This window comes from Sus scrofa, chromosome 13 (assembly GCF_000003025.6).
Source record: "Sus scrofa isolate TJ Tabasco breed Duroc chromosome 13, Sscrofa11.1, whole genome shotgun sequence".
NCBI classification, from domain to species: Eukaryota; Metazoa; Chordata; class Mammalia; order Artiodactyla; family Suidae; genus Sus; species Sus scrofa.
The window spans coordinates 32,368,120-32,381,104 of NC_010455.5; the positions used below are offsets into that span (position 1 = coordinate 32,368,120).

At 46.1% G+C, this 12,985-nt stretch overlaps 1 protein-coding gene and 1 long non-coding RNA gene across 6 annotated transcripts in view; one reads left to right on the top strand and one right to left on the bottom strand.

Moving 5' to 3' along the window:
- Positions 1 to 3,422, top strand: part of LOC106505605 — a 30,238-nt gene extending 26,816 nt beyond the window's left edge. The window contains exons 4-5 of the long non-coding RNA XR_001300181.2: positions 219 to 311; positions 1,934 to 3,422. This is a non-coding gene — a long non-coding RNA (uncharacterized LOC106505605). The remainder of the gene's footprint in view (positions 1 to 218; positions 312 to 1,933) is intronic.
- TRAIP (TRAF interacting protein) overlaps positions 1 to 12,869 on the bottom strand; it is a 48,653-nt gene extending 35,784 nt beyond the window's left edge. For all 5 annotated transcript variants that reach the window (XR_002337523.1, XR_002337524.1, XR_002337522.1 and 2 more), the window contains exons 1-5: positions 11,423 to 12,869; positions 3,430 to 3,487; positions 2,833 to 2,916; positions 749 to 788; positions 87 to 214 (exon numbers count right to left, since the gene is read on the bottom strand). Coding sequence is in view for 2 of the 5 variants with exons in the window: in XM_021068793.1 (XP_020924452.1) it covers positions 87 to 214; positions 749 to 788; positions 2,833 to 2,916; positions 3,430 to 3,487; positions 11,423 to 11,520 (408 nt within the window). In the remaining 3 variants the exon portion in view is untranslated. The remainder of the gene's footprint in view (positions 1 to 86; positions 215 to 748; positions 789 to 2,832; positions 2,917 to 3,429; positions 3,488 to 11,422) is intronic.

The following is a 12,985-nucleotide window of genomic DNA, read 5'->3' on the forward strand; positions in this document are numbered from 1 at the left end:
AGCCAAAAGATAAGCCCAGAATGGTATGTCCAGGACTAGGACTGTCTCGCCCCACCAGCTGGTGCCTACAAGACCTGGGGACCCACCTTGAGGGTGGAGCACAGCATTTCGGCCTTGTCTAAGGCCTTCTGCAGGGATTCCACAGTGGCGTTGCGCTCTTCCAGCGTGTCCCGCAAAGTGTCAATGATGATCTGGCTGTCTCGTTTTTCCTTCTCTAGAGTAGAGGTGGAGGATGGAGAAGAAGAGAGGCCTGTCCACCCATCTATATGAGAACCTGGGCCCTTGGGCTACAGCTCCGCACCCCAGAGCAGGTAAGGAACAAGTCTCAGGCCAGAAAGGTGGGTGGCCCACTTGTCTATTTGGCAGGCACCAAACCAGGGAAGCCCAACCAGAGTCTCTTCATTCCCGGGATGAGACCCTCTTTCTGCAGCTTGGAACTACCTGAGTAATGATTTCACTGCTCCTTACTTCCACGGGTCTAATTAATTCAACAAATACTCTGTCCTATCATGTCGCCCCCTCCAGGCCTGGGTCCTAGGCAAGAAGCTTCAAAGAGAAGAGGCTCACCTGCTCTAGGTGGACGGCTTTGGTCACTTTCCTTTCTGGCCGATCACAAGAGCTGATAAGACTCTTGGACATAGAAAGCAGGGAGAGCCCCAGGCTCTGCCAGTGGTTGGAGGCTTTCCTCCCAGGGTCTCTCCCTCCAGCACTTCAGTCAGGGGCTTCCCAGGGCCCCTTGGAAACTCACCTTTCTGGGAAAGCAGGGCTCTGGTATTATCCAGTTCATTCTGCAAGGTAATACCCACAATAAGCCACAGAAGGTATCACAACAAGTCTTGTGGGGAGCCCCCAGAGGGGACAGTGAGGCCTGTGGGTCCATGGAAGCATGACCCTGCTGCACCTCAATGCCAAGCTAAGTTAACAATGGAGAGAGAAGCCCTGCTTTATTTCTGTGTGCCTTTTTAAAAAATAGGTAAAATGGATGAAAATAATCTTAGGTACAAGACCCCAGAACAGGGAAAGAGGCAAAACAAGCGCGAAAAAGAAGACAACAAGACCTGGGCCTGTGTTACCAGTTTCACAGCAGAGGCTTCCATTGCTTTCTTGGGTCTGTGCTGGCCTTTACCCTCTCTGGGGACACAGCTGGGATGGCCAAAGATGTTGGGCCACCACTCCTTTCCTCTACCCTGGGTCCCGCTTGCTTCATGGGCTACCTCTCTCTAAGCTCTAAGCTGGCTCTGTGTACCAGAATCTTCCAGCCTCAGAATCTGTTAGTGTAGTTGAGCCGGGACCTCTTTGCACACCTAGATGAAACCTTGTATGTGCTTGGCTCTAATCAGACTGTTGTGAGGGTCAAATGAGCCTCTCAAAGCCCATGCATATGTTCCAAAGCCACTGCCACAGAACTACGAGAAGCTGGAGCAGAACTGAGCCCAGCTCCCATTCAGGAGTCCCATGCACTCAACACTCCTGTGGGCAAGAGAGGTGCCTATTTTATAAGCAGGAGGCAAAATCTTAAGTAGTTTGAAGCAAGGGCTTAAAAGGCAGACTTGAAAGGTTTGGCCAAGGGTCCATGGTGGTATCTGGATGCAATCCAGAAAAATCCTCCTCTAGATCACCCTTCCCGGGTTAACACAAGACTCAGAATATCACATCTGACCAATACTGAGGCCTAGCCCCACGGGTAGCTAAGCCTCTGCTGTCAAACTCTCCACCCAGGACTCTGGGGCAGGAGCCATTGGTGGCTGAGCTGGTCAGTGCAGGCTAAACATCGGGGGTGCAAGTGGTGGGTAGAGAATCACACACACAGGCTGCCTGAGAACAGCTTCTAGCCCAAAGCTATCACAGTCCCCTAGCTCCTTCCACACCCAAGAAGGGTGCCTTTTAAGCCCTAGCTTCAAACTACTTAAGATTTTGCCTCCTTGTCTCCTAGATGTGGCTTTGAAAGCCAGAAAGAAATGAAGCTGCCTTTGTTGCCTTTATCACAGGGAAGACACAGCTTAAAACTGAGAGCAGTTACCATGACGATGAACATGTTGGCTTTAAGCACAAAAGCTCCATATTCTTGAAGCAGCAAGGTTCCAAGGACATCATGGCACCCTGGGGCCAGGGCCAAATGAATCCTGATCTGACAGATGCCCAGCAAATTAGCCCTCAGAGTCCAGGTTCACTTATGAACCCCAACCCCACTTTTCTGAGAGGTCTCTGCCAATCCAATCCTTTTGTGCAAAAGAAAGCTAAATTTTAGACTTGGAGGGGAAGCAGCAGAAGTGTAGGAGGGAATCCACCCCTCCTCCCCAGCAGTGTGGGTTTCTATCCTGGCTGCACATCATGATTTCAGGGGCTCTGCCCTCCATTCTTGGTCTGGGAAAGACTCAGGCACCTGGATATATACCAAGCTCCCCAGGAAGTTTTGAGGCACAGGCAGATTTGTGAGCAGTGGGTCCTCACATTTCCCCTGGCTGAGGACTGGAAGAATTTTCTAATCTGACTTGAACTGTCCAAGCAGCAAAGTGGGCTGGGAAAGATGGCTGTAGATCCTTTGCAAGGTGAGGGAATTCAGGAGAGGCACTCTGAACTATGTTCAGAATTGCTCTGAAATCCCAAGGGGAGGGCTCACAGTCAAATGGCTCTCTTCCTCCCTGACAGTGCATTTCTCCAATGATTGTAGGATCATCATCTGTCCTCTGCTCGCATTGCCTCTGCCTTGAAATCTTTACCAAGTCTCCCCTCCAGAACTCTACCTTTATACTCTAGATACCCTCTGGGTAGGAGCAGAAAGTAGACTCTCAGAGGGCTTGGGGTTCAGTAGAATGACATAAATTCTGGTACCTTTAGGAATTCTGCATCTAAGACACTCTCCTCCTCCTGGGCAAGGTCAAAGAAGAGCTTATTGATAATGGTTCTTTTGCCAACCTGGATGGGAAAACAAGACATAGTATGACTGCACAGCTGGGACATGGGCACGGAGGACAGTGATGAACATGCAGCCAAGCCCATTCTCAGGCCTAACCTTTCACAGCATATCACCTAGAGTTAGACGACCTCTGCAACCCTGAAGGGTGGCCCAAGCTGATGCCACGAGCTTGGTGGTTACTGAAGTCATGTCACGGCAGACCCATGTGTTAACAGCTCAAAAGACACCCCAATGCTAGGTGCTGGCCACTAAGGAAATGGGGAAAGGCAGGGGATGAGGCCAAATCTACCCAGGGGAAGACTGGAGCAGGCAATGACTCCATCTCCCAGCTCCCCTAGGGTATAAGCAGACCTCCCAAGCCACTCAAAAGCACAAGTGAGGCTCAACCAGCCTCAAACCATGAGGGTCCAAATAGGTCAAAGACATTGCCTAGCTTCAGAAATCTTGCCTCATTCCTACCCCCTGGTAAGGAGCTGTCTATAGCTGAGGTGTCTTCACCTTGCCACCCTCACCTGGATTCGGCACTGTGGGCAGGTCCGACTTGGTGCTGTCTCGAACCACTGAATTAGGCTGGAATGAGAAGCAGAAAAACAGTCTGATGAGCCCTGGTTTGGCAAGACATAGAGGCTAGGTTTCCACCCTGACCACAGCAGTGTCTGTCCTGCTCTTCCTCGACCCAATGTCTGCCTACAGAGGATAGTAGCACCTATAGTTCACGAGGCCTAAGTGATACGAGCACTCTGATCACCTGGCCATTTGTTGGCCCTGTTGGCTTGGCCTTCCTTACCCCTCAGCTGCAATTTTGTCAACCTTCTAGGCTTTGACTGGGGGGCAGGTGTCAAAGCCAGGGTCCCTCAGAGATGTGGATTATAATACCCTGCTTTAAGCTGGCACTCCAAAGGGCTACACTTTCAAAGTAAGGGTAAACTAGAGGTAAAAGTAGCAGTAGAAGCAAAACACAGCCCAGCTCTGTACCATCTATCTGCCTTAAACTTTAATTAGTCTCCTACCAGGAGACACTCCCATCCCCAGGGACCAGAGATAAACAGAGTCCTTTTTAAGAAGATGATACTATCATCCTAGGCCTTAATTTTTTTTTTCTAGAAGTAATTTTTCAAACACTGTGTCAACACATAACCACAGTTAACCATGCACAATGGAATACACACAGCAAGGAGAACAAATGAGTCTATGACTTAAGAACAAAATTACAGATGAATTATGTAAATATAACATGGAGGAAGAGAAGCCAGATACAAAAAAAAAAAAAAAAAGGTATATTGTGTATAAATCCACCTACATAAAGAAAAAAGTAGGCAAAATCCATCTATGTTGCTGAAAGTCAAGACAGCAGCTATTGTAGTTTCTGCTGTGGGGGGATCGGTGGCGCCTCTGCAGTGCCAGGACATAGGTTCAATCCTCCTCCCAGCAAGGTAGGTTAAAGGATCCAGCTTGGCTGCTGTTAACTGCAGCTCAGATCTGATCCCTGGCCTGGGAACTCCATATGCCATGGGGTGGCCGAAAAAGAAAAAGAAAAAAATTTTTAAAAGACAGTGATTATCCTTAAGTGTGGGGGAGAGGTGTGTTGGTGGATGTAACTTGAAGACTGTACAAGTGATCTGGGTTCTTGGACTCTTTAATCAATAGAGACTGATTAAGAGGCTAGAGGAGAAACTTAGAAAAGGCTTTATTTGGACGTGTGCTGCAGCGTGAAGATGTGAAAACAAGCAATAGGTGCCCTTGCTCACACCAAGAGAGAAGTGGGGAGGGGGCGAGCTGACTGCTTTTATGGGGTAATGGTAGGGGCAAATTCATATGCTGGGCAAAAGGGGTGGCTTAGGTGGTCTGCCCACCCCCTTGGTGGTCTTGTGTGCAGGGATCACAGCACAATAAACTGCTTTTGCTCCCTGTACCTGAGAAGTGGCAGTTGGGTTTTGGCATTTTTGTATCTTCTATTCATAATTTGCCCTGACCTTGTGTGCATGTAGTTATTTTTAGTCCCTTATAGTTTCTTTGTATTCTGTTGCTCAAGAAGACGTTTGTCCAGGTGCAAGTGCAAGCACTCTGGTAGAAGGTCCCAAGTCCCAGCCGGTCCCAGAAGCATGAAGGAGGTTTTTGGAGTGCTGAGGTCTAGGTTCTTGATCTGATCTCTGGTTGCATGGGTGTGTTCAGTTTGTAAAAATTCTGCTAGCCACACACTTATTATATGTGTACTTTTATGTAATATATTTCAATAAAAGATTTTTTTTTTTTTTTTGGTCTTTTTGCTATTTCTTTGGGCCGCTCCTGCGGCATATGGAGGTTCCCAGGCTAGGGGTTGAATCGGAGCTGCAGCCACCGGCCTACGCCAGAGCCACAGCAACGCGGGATCCGAGCCGCGTCTCCAACCTACACCACAGCTCACGGCAACGCCGGATCGTTAACCCACTGAGCAAGGGCAGGGACCGAACCTGCAACCTCATGGTTCCTAGTCGGATTCGTTAACCACTGCGTCACGATGGGAACTCCAAGATTTTTTTTTTAAGTAAACAGTTATACAAGGGAAAAAAGCACTACAAGTGCAAACCAGAATATAGCCACAAAGACTTCAGATGTTGGCACTGGCAGACCCAGAACATAATAAATGCATTACGCTGAGTAAGATAAAAATTAAGATTGAAAATATCAGTAGAGAATTAGAAAATAAAAGGTGACATAGCAGAATTTAATAAGAACCAAACAGAAATTCTAAAACTGAAAAAATATGACCAAAATTAATAATTCAATGGATGAGTTTAATAGCAGTTTAGACACAGTTGAAGAATTAGAAAATGAAAAGATAGGTCACAGGAAACACTGAGAATTAGAAAGATGGAAAATACACAAGAGGTGATAAGAAATATAGAAGATACTCTAAGAAGGTCTAGAATACATATAACTAGGAGTTCCAGAAAAAGTCAGGTAGAATAACCCCTCCCCTCAAGAAGTCTACATTCTTTTTTTTTTTTTTTTTTTTTTTCCCACTGTACAGCAAGGGGGTCAGGTTATCCTTACATGTATACATTACACTTACAGTTTTTCCCCCACCCTTTCTTCTGTTGCAACATGAGTATAGAAGTCTACATTCTAATATCTAAAACCTAAGAACATGTTACCTTATATGACAAGGGTAATTTTGCAGATGTAATTAAGTTAAGTAGATGGGGAGATTATCAGGAATGTCCCATTTAATCACAAGAGTCTGCAAGGCAGCAGTGTTAGAGTCAAAAAGTGAGATATGAAGATGTAATGTTGCTAACTCTGAAGATGGAGAAAGAGGCCATGACTCAAAGAAGGCACAGACTCACTTCCATCGTAATTTTAACCAATTAAGACCCATTTTAGACTTCTGACCTCCAGAATTATAAAATAATAAATCTTCATTGCTTTAAGCCACTAGTTAGCAGTAATTTGTTGTATATAAGAAACTAATTAAAAAGAAGCGATAATGGAGTAGAGGCAATACATGAAGAGGTAACAGCTGATACTTTTCCAGAAATGATTAAAGAAATTATTCCAGGAGTTCCCGTCGTGGCGCAGTGGTTAACGAATCCGACTAGGAACCATGAGGTTGCGGGTTCGGTCCCTGGCCTTGCTCAGTGGGTTAACGATCCGGCGTTGCCGTGAGCTGTGGTGTAGGTTGGAGACGCGGCTCGGATCCCGCGTTGCTGTGGCTCTGGCGTAGGCCGGTGGCTACAGCTCCGATTCAACCCCTAGCCTGGGAACCTCCATATGCCGTGGGAGCGGCCCAAGAAATAGCAACAACAACAACAACAACAAAAAAGAGACAAAAAGACAAAAAAAAAAAAAAAAAAAGAAATTATTCCACAAGTTAAAGAAACGTGATGAATCCCAAGCAGAATGAATAAATAAATAAAATAAAAATAGTAACAAAAAGAGAGTTGCAGCAACTATATATAAAATACATATATTTGAAAGCTGCACCAGAGGCATATGGAAGTTACTGTCCAGGGACTGGAATCCAGCAAATTCACCATGCTGGGCCAGGGATCAAACCTATGCCTCAGATTCTCTACCCAGTGTGCCACAGCGGGACCACCAAGGCAACTATATTATTGTCAGACAAAACAGACTTTAAGTAAAAAAAGTTTACAAAAGATAAAGAGGGACTTTACACATTGATAAAAGTCAATCCAACAAGAAATAACAATTATAATCATATATGCAAAGTACATGAGATATATATGAAAATATATGTGAAATATTTACGAAAGTTGTACAGAATTGAAGGGAGAAATAGTTCTACAATAAAAGTTGGAGATATCAATACCTCACAGTTTAAAAAGTGGATAGAACAATGAGACAGATGATCAACATGGAAATAGAGAACTTGAACAACACTTTAAATCAACTAGCTCTAACAGATATATACTCCATACAACAAAAGCAGAACACACATTTTTCTCAAATGCACATGGAATGTTCTCTAGGATAAGCCACACGCTGGGCCACAAAACAAATCTTTTTTTTTTTCCCCCCTGCTTTTTAGGGCTGCACCTGCGGCATTTTTTTTTTTTTCCCACAAAACAAATCTTAATAAATTTTAAGGCGTTCCCGTCATAGTGCAGCAGAAATGAATCTGACTAGGAACAATGAAGTTTCTGGTTCGATCCCTGGCCTCACTCAGTGGGTTAAGGATACAGTGTTGCCATGAGCTGTGTTGTAGGTTGCAGACACGGCTCCTTGCTATGGCTGTGGCGTAGGCCAGCAGCTGTAGCTCTGATTTGACCCCTAGCCTGGGACCCTCCATATGTCACAAGTGTGGCCCTAAAAAGCAAAATAAATAAATATAATATAATATAAATAAAAAATAAAAATTAAAAAAATAAATTTTAAAAGACTGAAATCATACAAATTATCTTTTCTGGTAAAAAAGACAAACTAAAAATAAATAATAGAAGAAAAATGAAAAATTCACAAATGTGTGGAAATTAAAAACACACTCTTGGAGTTCCTGTAGTGGTGCAGCAGAAACAAATCCGATTAGGAACCATGAAGTTTCGGGTTTGATCCCTGGCCTCTCTCAGTGGGTTGAGGATCCGGCTTTGATGTAAGCTGTGGTGTAGGTCGCAGATGCAGCTGGGATCTGGAGTGGCTGTGGCTGTGGTGTAGGCTGGAGGCTACAGCTCCGATTTGACCCTTAGCCTGGGAACCTCCACATGCCATGGGTGTGGCCCTAAAAAGACCACAAAAAATAAAAATAAAAAAATAAAAACACACTCTTAAACACGTAATGAGTCAAAGAAGAAATCACAAGAGAAATTAGAAAATACTGTGAGATGCATGAAAATAAAAACAACATACCAAGGAGTTCCCACTGTGGCTCAGCAGTAATGAATCTGACTAGTATCCATGAGGATGCAGGTTTGATCCCTGGCACTGCTCAGTGGGTTAAGGATTCAGCGTTGACATGAGCTGTGGTGGTCACAGACGCAGCTCAGATCCTGAGTTGCTGTGGCTGTGGCCGGCAGCTACAGCTCTGATGCAACCCCTAGTCTGGGAACCTCCATATGCGGTGGGTGTGGCCTTAAAAAGATATCCCCCTCCCCCGCAAACTGAAATATAGCAAAAGCAGTGCTAAGAGGGAAACTGATAGCGTTAAACACACACATTAAAAAGAAGACACACATTAGGACAGTTATTTTTAAAAAACACACCCCCCCCCCGGAAAAAAAACACCAGAAAATAACAAGAGTTGGCAAGGATGTGGAGAAATTGGAACCCCTTGTGCAATGCTGGTGGGAATATAAAATGGTGTAGCTGATGTGGAAAACAGTAAGGCAGATTCTCAAAAAATTAAATATAGAATTACCATACGATCCAGCTATTCCACCTCTGGGTATAACCCCCAAAAATGAAAGTAGGAACTCAAACTTGCACACTAATGTTCACAGCAACATTACTCACAGTAACCAAAACATTAAAAAAAACAGAGATCCATTAACAGATGAAGAGATAAACAAAATGTGGTATTTTCATACAATGAATATTACTTAGTCACAAAAAGGAATGTAATTCTGGAGTTCCCGTCGTGCCGCAGTGGTTAACGAATCCGACTAGGAACCATGAGGTTGCGGGTTCGGCCCTGCCCTTGCTCAGTGGGTTAACGATCCGTTGTTACCTTGAGCTGTGGTGTAGGTTGCAGACTCGGCTTGGATCCTGTGTTGCTGTGGCTCTGACGTAGGCCAGGGGCTACAGCTCCGATTAGACCCCTAGCCTGGGAACTTCCATATGCCGCCAGAGCGGCCCAAAGAAATAGCAAAAAGACAAAAAAAAAAAAAAAAAAAAAAAAAAAGGAATGGAATTCTGAAATATGCTACATGGATGAAGCTTGAAAACATTATGCTCAGTGAAATAAGCCAAACTCAAAAGAATACTTATATGAGGTACATAGAATAGGAAAATTCAGAGACAGAGAGTAAAATAGAGGTTTCCAGGGGCTGTGGAGAAAGGGGAATGGAAAGTTATTGTTTGTGGGTACACTGCTCTGTGGAATGATGGAAAAGTTTTGGAAACAGATAGTAATGACAGTTACATAACATTGTGAAGGGACTAAAGGCCACTGAATTATACACTTAAATATGGTTAAAATGGAAGTTATCTTTGAGGTCACTGAGTAAATACCCTCCTGATAAATTTTTTAAAATTTATGAAGAAGTTATCACTGAAATTAAATGGTGGCAGATATGTCCAAGGAATAATGAAGGAATTTGACCCCTTTATGAATCCTGTGATAGATGAACGTGTGGAGAGGCAACTAGTGGGCAACAGAACAACACTGAAATGTTGGTAATATGAGGAAATAGTATCATCATGTTAGAAGTCTTGAACCAAGCATAAACAATGGCTATGCTCACCAGAGAAGTCAATTGCTTCCACAGGTCTCCTTTCTAAAGTACCTGTTTTACTATAACATAAAAATCAGGTCATGTACATTTTCATATTGAACTTTTTTAAAAATAAACTTTTGGGGAATTCCCGTCATGGCTCGGTGGTTAACGAATCCGACTAGGAACCATGAGGTTGCGGGTTCGATCCCTGGCCTTGCTCAGTGGGTTAAGGATCCAGTGTTGCCATGAGCCATGGTGTAGGTTGCAGACAAGGCTTGGATCTGGCGTTTCTGTGTCTCTGGTGTAGGCTGGTGGCTACAGCTCCGATTCGACCCCTAGCCTGGGAAACTCCACATGCTGCGGGAGCGGCCCAAGAAATGGCAAAAAAAGACAAAAAAAAAAAAAAAAAATCTGTACAACTAAAAAAAGGGTAAAATGGTAAATGTTATGTTATATATATTTTTACTACAATAAAATAGTGCATAGAAAAAAAGGAAAAGAATAGTTGCTTTTATGTTACACATATTTTTTTTAATGACTTTTTTTTTTTTTTTGTCTTTTTGCCTTTTCTTGGGCCACTCCCAGGGCATGTGGGGGTTCCCAGGATAGAGGTCAAATCGGAGCTGTAGCCGCCAGCCTACGCCAGCACCACAGCAACACGAGATCCAAGCCGCGTCTGAAACCTACACCATAGCTCACAGCAACGCAGGATCCTTAACCCACTGACCAAGGCCAGGGATCAAACCTGCAACCTCATGGTTCTTAGTCAGATTCGTTAACCACTGAGCCACGACGGGAACTCCTATGTTACACATATTTCACCACAATTTTAAAAAGGAGCTCTTAATTAGCCTGTCCACAGCTGCTAGGGGAATCTTGCCACCAGCCCTGCGTTCAACAGAATGATCCTACAGGTCAGCAGAATGCCTTGATGAGCAAGCACTTCCTTGCCCTGTAATAATGTTAACTTGGATTTGCTGGGGTTTCTGACTCTGGACAGAATCTTTGCAAACCACAACAAATCGGGTAGCCAGAAGTCTACCAAGTCTCGGAGAAACAAAAGGGCTTGCTGATGTGGTGAAAGCTCATCTCTGCCCCGAGCTAATAATTTTGAAATCACATCCCGTTGCAGATAGATCAAGGAAACCCCTACTCTGTCGTCCTTAAACCAACGGCGGGGAGTTCCCATCATGGCTAAATGGTTAAGGAACCCGACCAGTATCCATGAGGACGCGGGTTTGAGCCCTGGCCTTGCTCGGTGTTTTAAAGACCAAGCGTTGCAGTTACCGAGAGCTGTGGTGTCAGTTGCAGACGCGGCTCGGATCCAGTGTTGCTGCGGCGTAGGCCGGCAGCCACAGCTCGGATTCCACCCCTAGCAGGGAACCTCCACATGGGGCGGGAGCCACCCAAAACAAAAACAAAAAAAAACTACAACCCCGTTCCCCCGGCCTCAGGTCATCTGTCATCTCCTCCCGGAAGCCTGTTTTGACCTGGCCTCTGCCCAAGTCGGAAACTCTCGTGGGACTCCAACTAATGCCGTCCTCATCACCAGTCAGGGCACCAGGGAGGCCCGACACCCCACAGTTTTGTAGCGATATCGGGCGGAGTGCCCAGATCCAACACAGCGGTCACTCACCACTGCAAGTGGAAGGTGTGGCCGCAGTGGATGGCTGCCACGTCGCGGGAGTGATCGAAGAAGTCGGAGCATATAGTGCACAGAGCACGAATAGGCATGACTGGTCTCAAGTGGCCCAGGTAGCCAAGGAAACCGCGAAGGGTCCAGCTTCGTGGCCGTGCCTCAGCGTCCCAGCTTGCTTCAAATTTGGCTCCACAGCGCGACTTCCGGAAGCGAACCGGAAGTGGCTACAAGGCGCAAAATGAAGTTTGGGCCCGGATTGGACGAACCCTCGGGGGCGGGGCTTAACGGCCTCTCAGGCCGAAAAGAATCCTGGGGCCGAGCGCGGGCCTGAAGCTCAGCGGTAAGTCCCTCGCGGCTCCCGGGAATCGCCCAGTACCAGAACACAGCGTTGGATGGGCACCAGGAGCAGCTACGCCGCCGGCCGAGCCCCTTTCTGGGGCAAGACAAGACGTTACGGTCCCAAGCCGGAGCTGGGCACGGTCTCCTTAGCCCTGTTCTCTCAGCGCAGCCATCTCTGCACTTCGCGAGAGTTTAGAAGAGGCCATAAGGGGGTGGGACGATGGTACGAATGGAGAGCGGGTCCCTTGGGCTCTGGGCAGTTCTCAACCGTATAGAAGACCATACTTCCCGGACCAAAAGAATGCTCCGCCCTCTCAGCCCTCTCAGACTCTTTAGTGGTCCTCGAAAGGACACGGGTCAGGACACTCCCAGCTCGCCCTGGCTCTATACAAACAAGGTTGATGATCCCTAAGTTTAAAGGTGGTGGGGCCGGTATCCTGACTAGCTCCTAGCTCTCAGGAGAATCAGTTTTGCCTCAGTACTGCCTTTTGGAGGCCCAGATCCTTCATAGACAAGTGGCTAACAAATCTTTTTCTTATTCCCATATCAGAGAAGTTATCTTTGGGATCCTAAGTAAGAGCAGCATCCCTGGTGAATTCACCTGGGCTGATCCAGGCTGGAACAAGTATTCCTAGGAGTTTTGATGATTAACTGTTTTTAGTAGTGGTATCCCCCTCTCCCCAGAAGAAACCTTATGCAGAGTCCCATAATGTAAAGCCGATCTGTTCCACCTGAAGTAGACTCAGAGTGAAGTCCTTGGGGCCTACGTGGAAAGCAAAGGTGTTCACAGGAAGGAATAATCAACACAAAGGATAGGACAGAATCTTTGTGTAATGGCCACCCTGCACCCATTCCCCAACCCAGGGAAGCCCACTTTGGCCATGGGCAAGGTCTCTCCCTATGGTGGATGGCCCTTGGTGGGTTCCAGGTCTATGCCTAAGTCAAGATAATGGCTCCTTGTTCAATAGGACTTGTCAGAACAGTAGCATAGAGGTTATTCCTTGGCACAATCCCAGCACAGGACCCACCACCCACATGGATTTCTAGAGTCCAGAGGACCCCTGCCACCATCAAGGAACACACTGTGGTGAGGATGGTCTGTACTCTCAGCCCAAGCAATCCATATGGAACTGAGCACAGACCACTACCTGTGAACCTACTCCCAGCCTTCCCCTACACACTGCCTTTCAGGGGCCCCTCCCCAGTAATATAGAGGAAGCA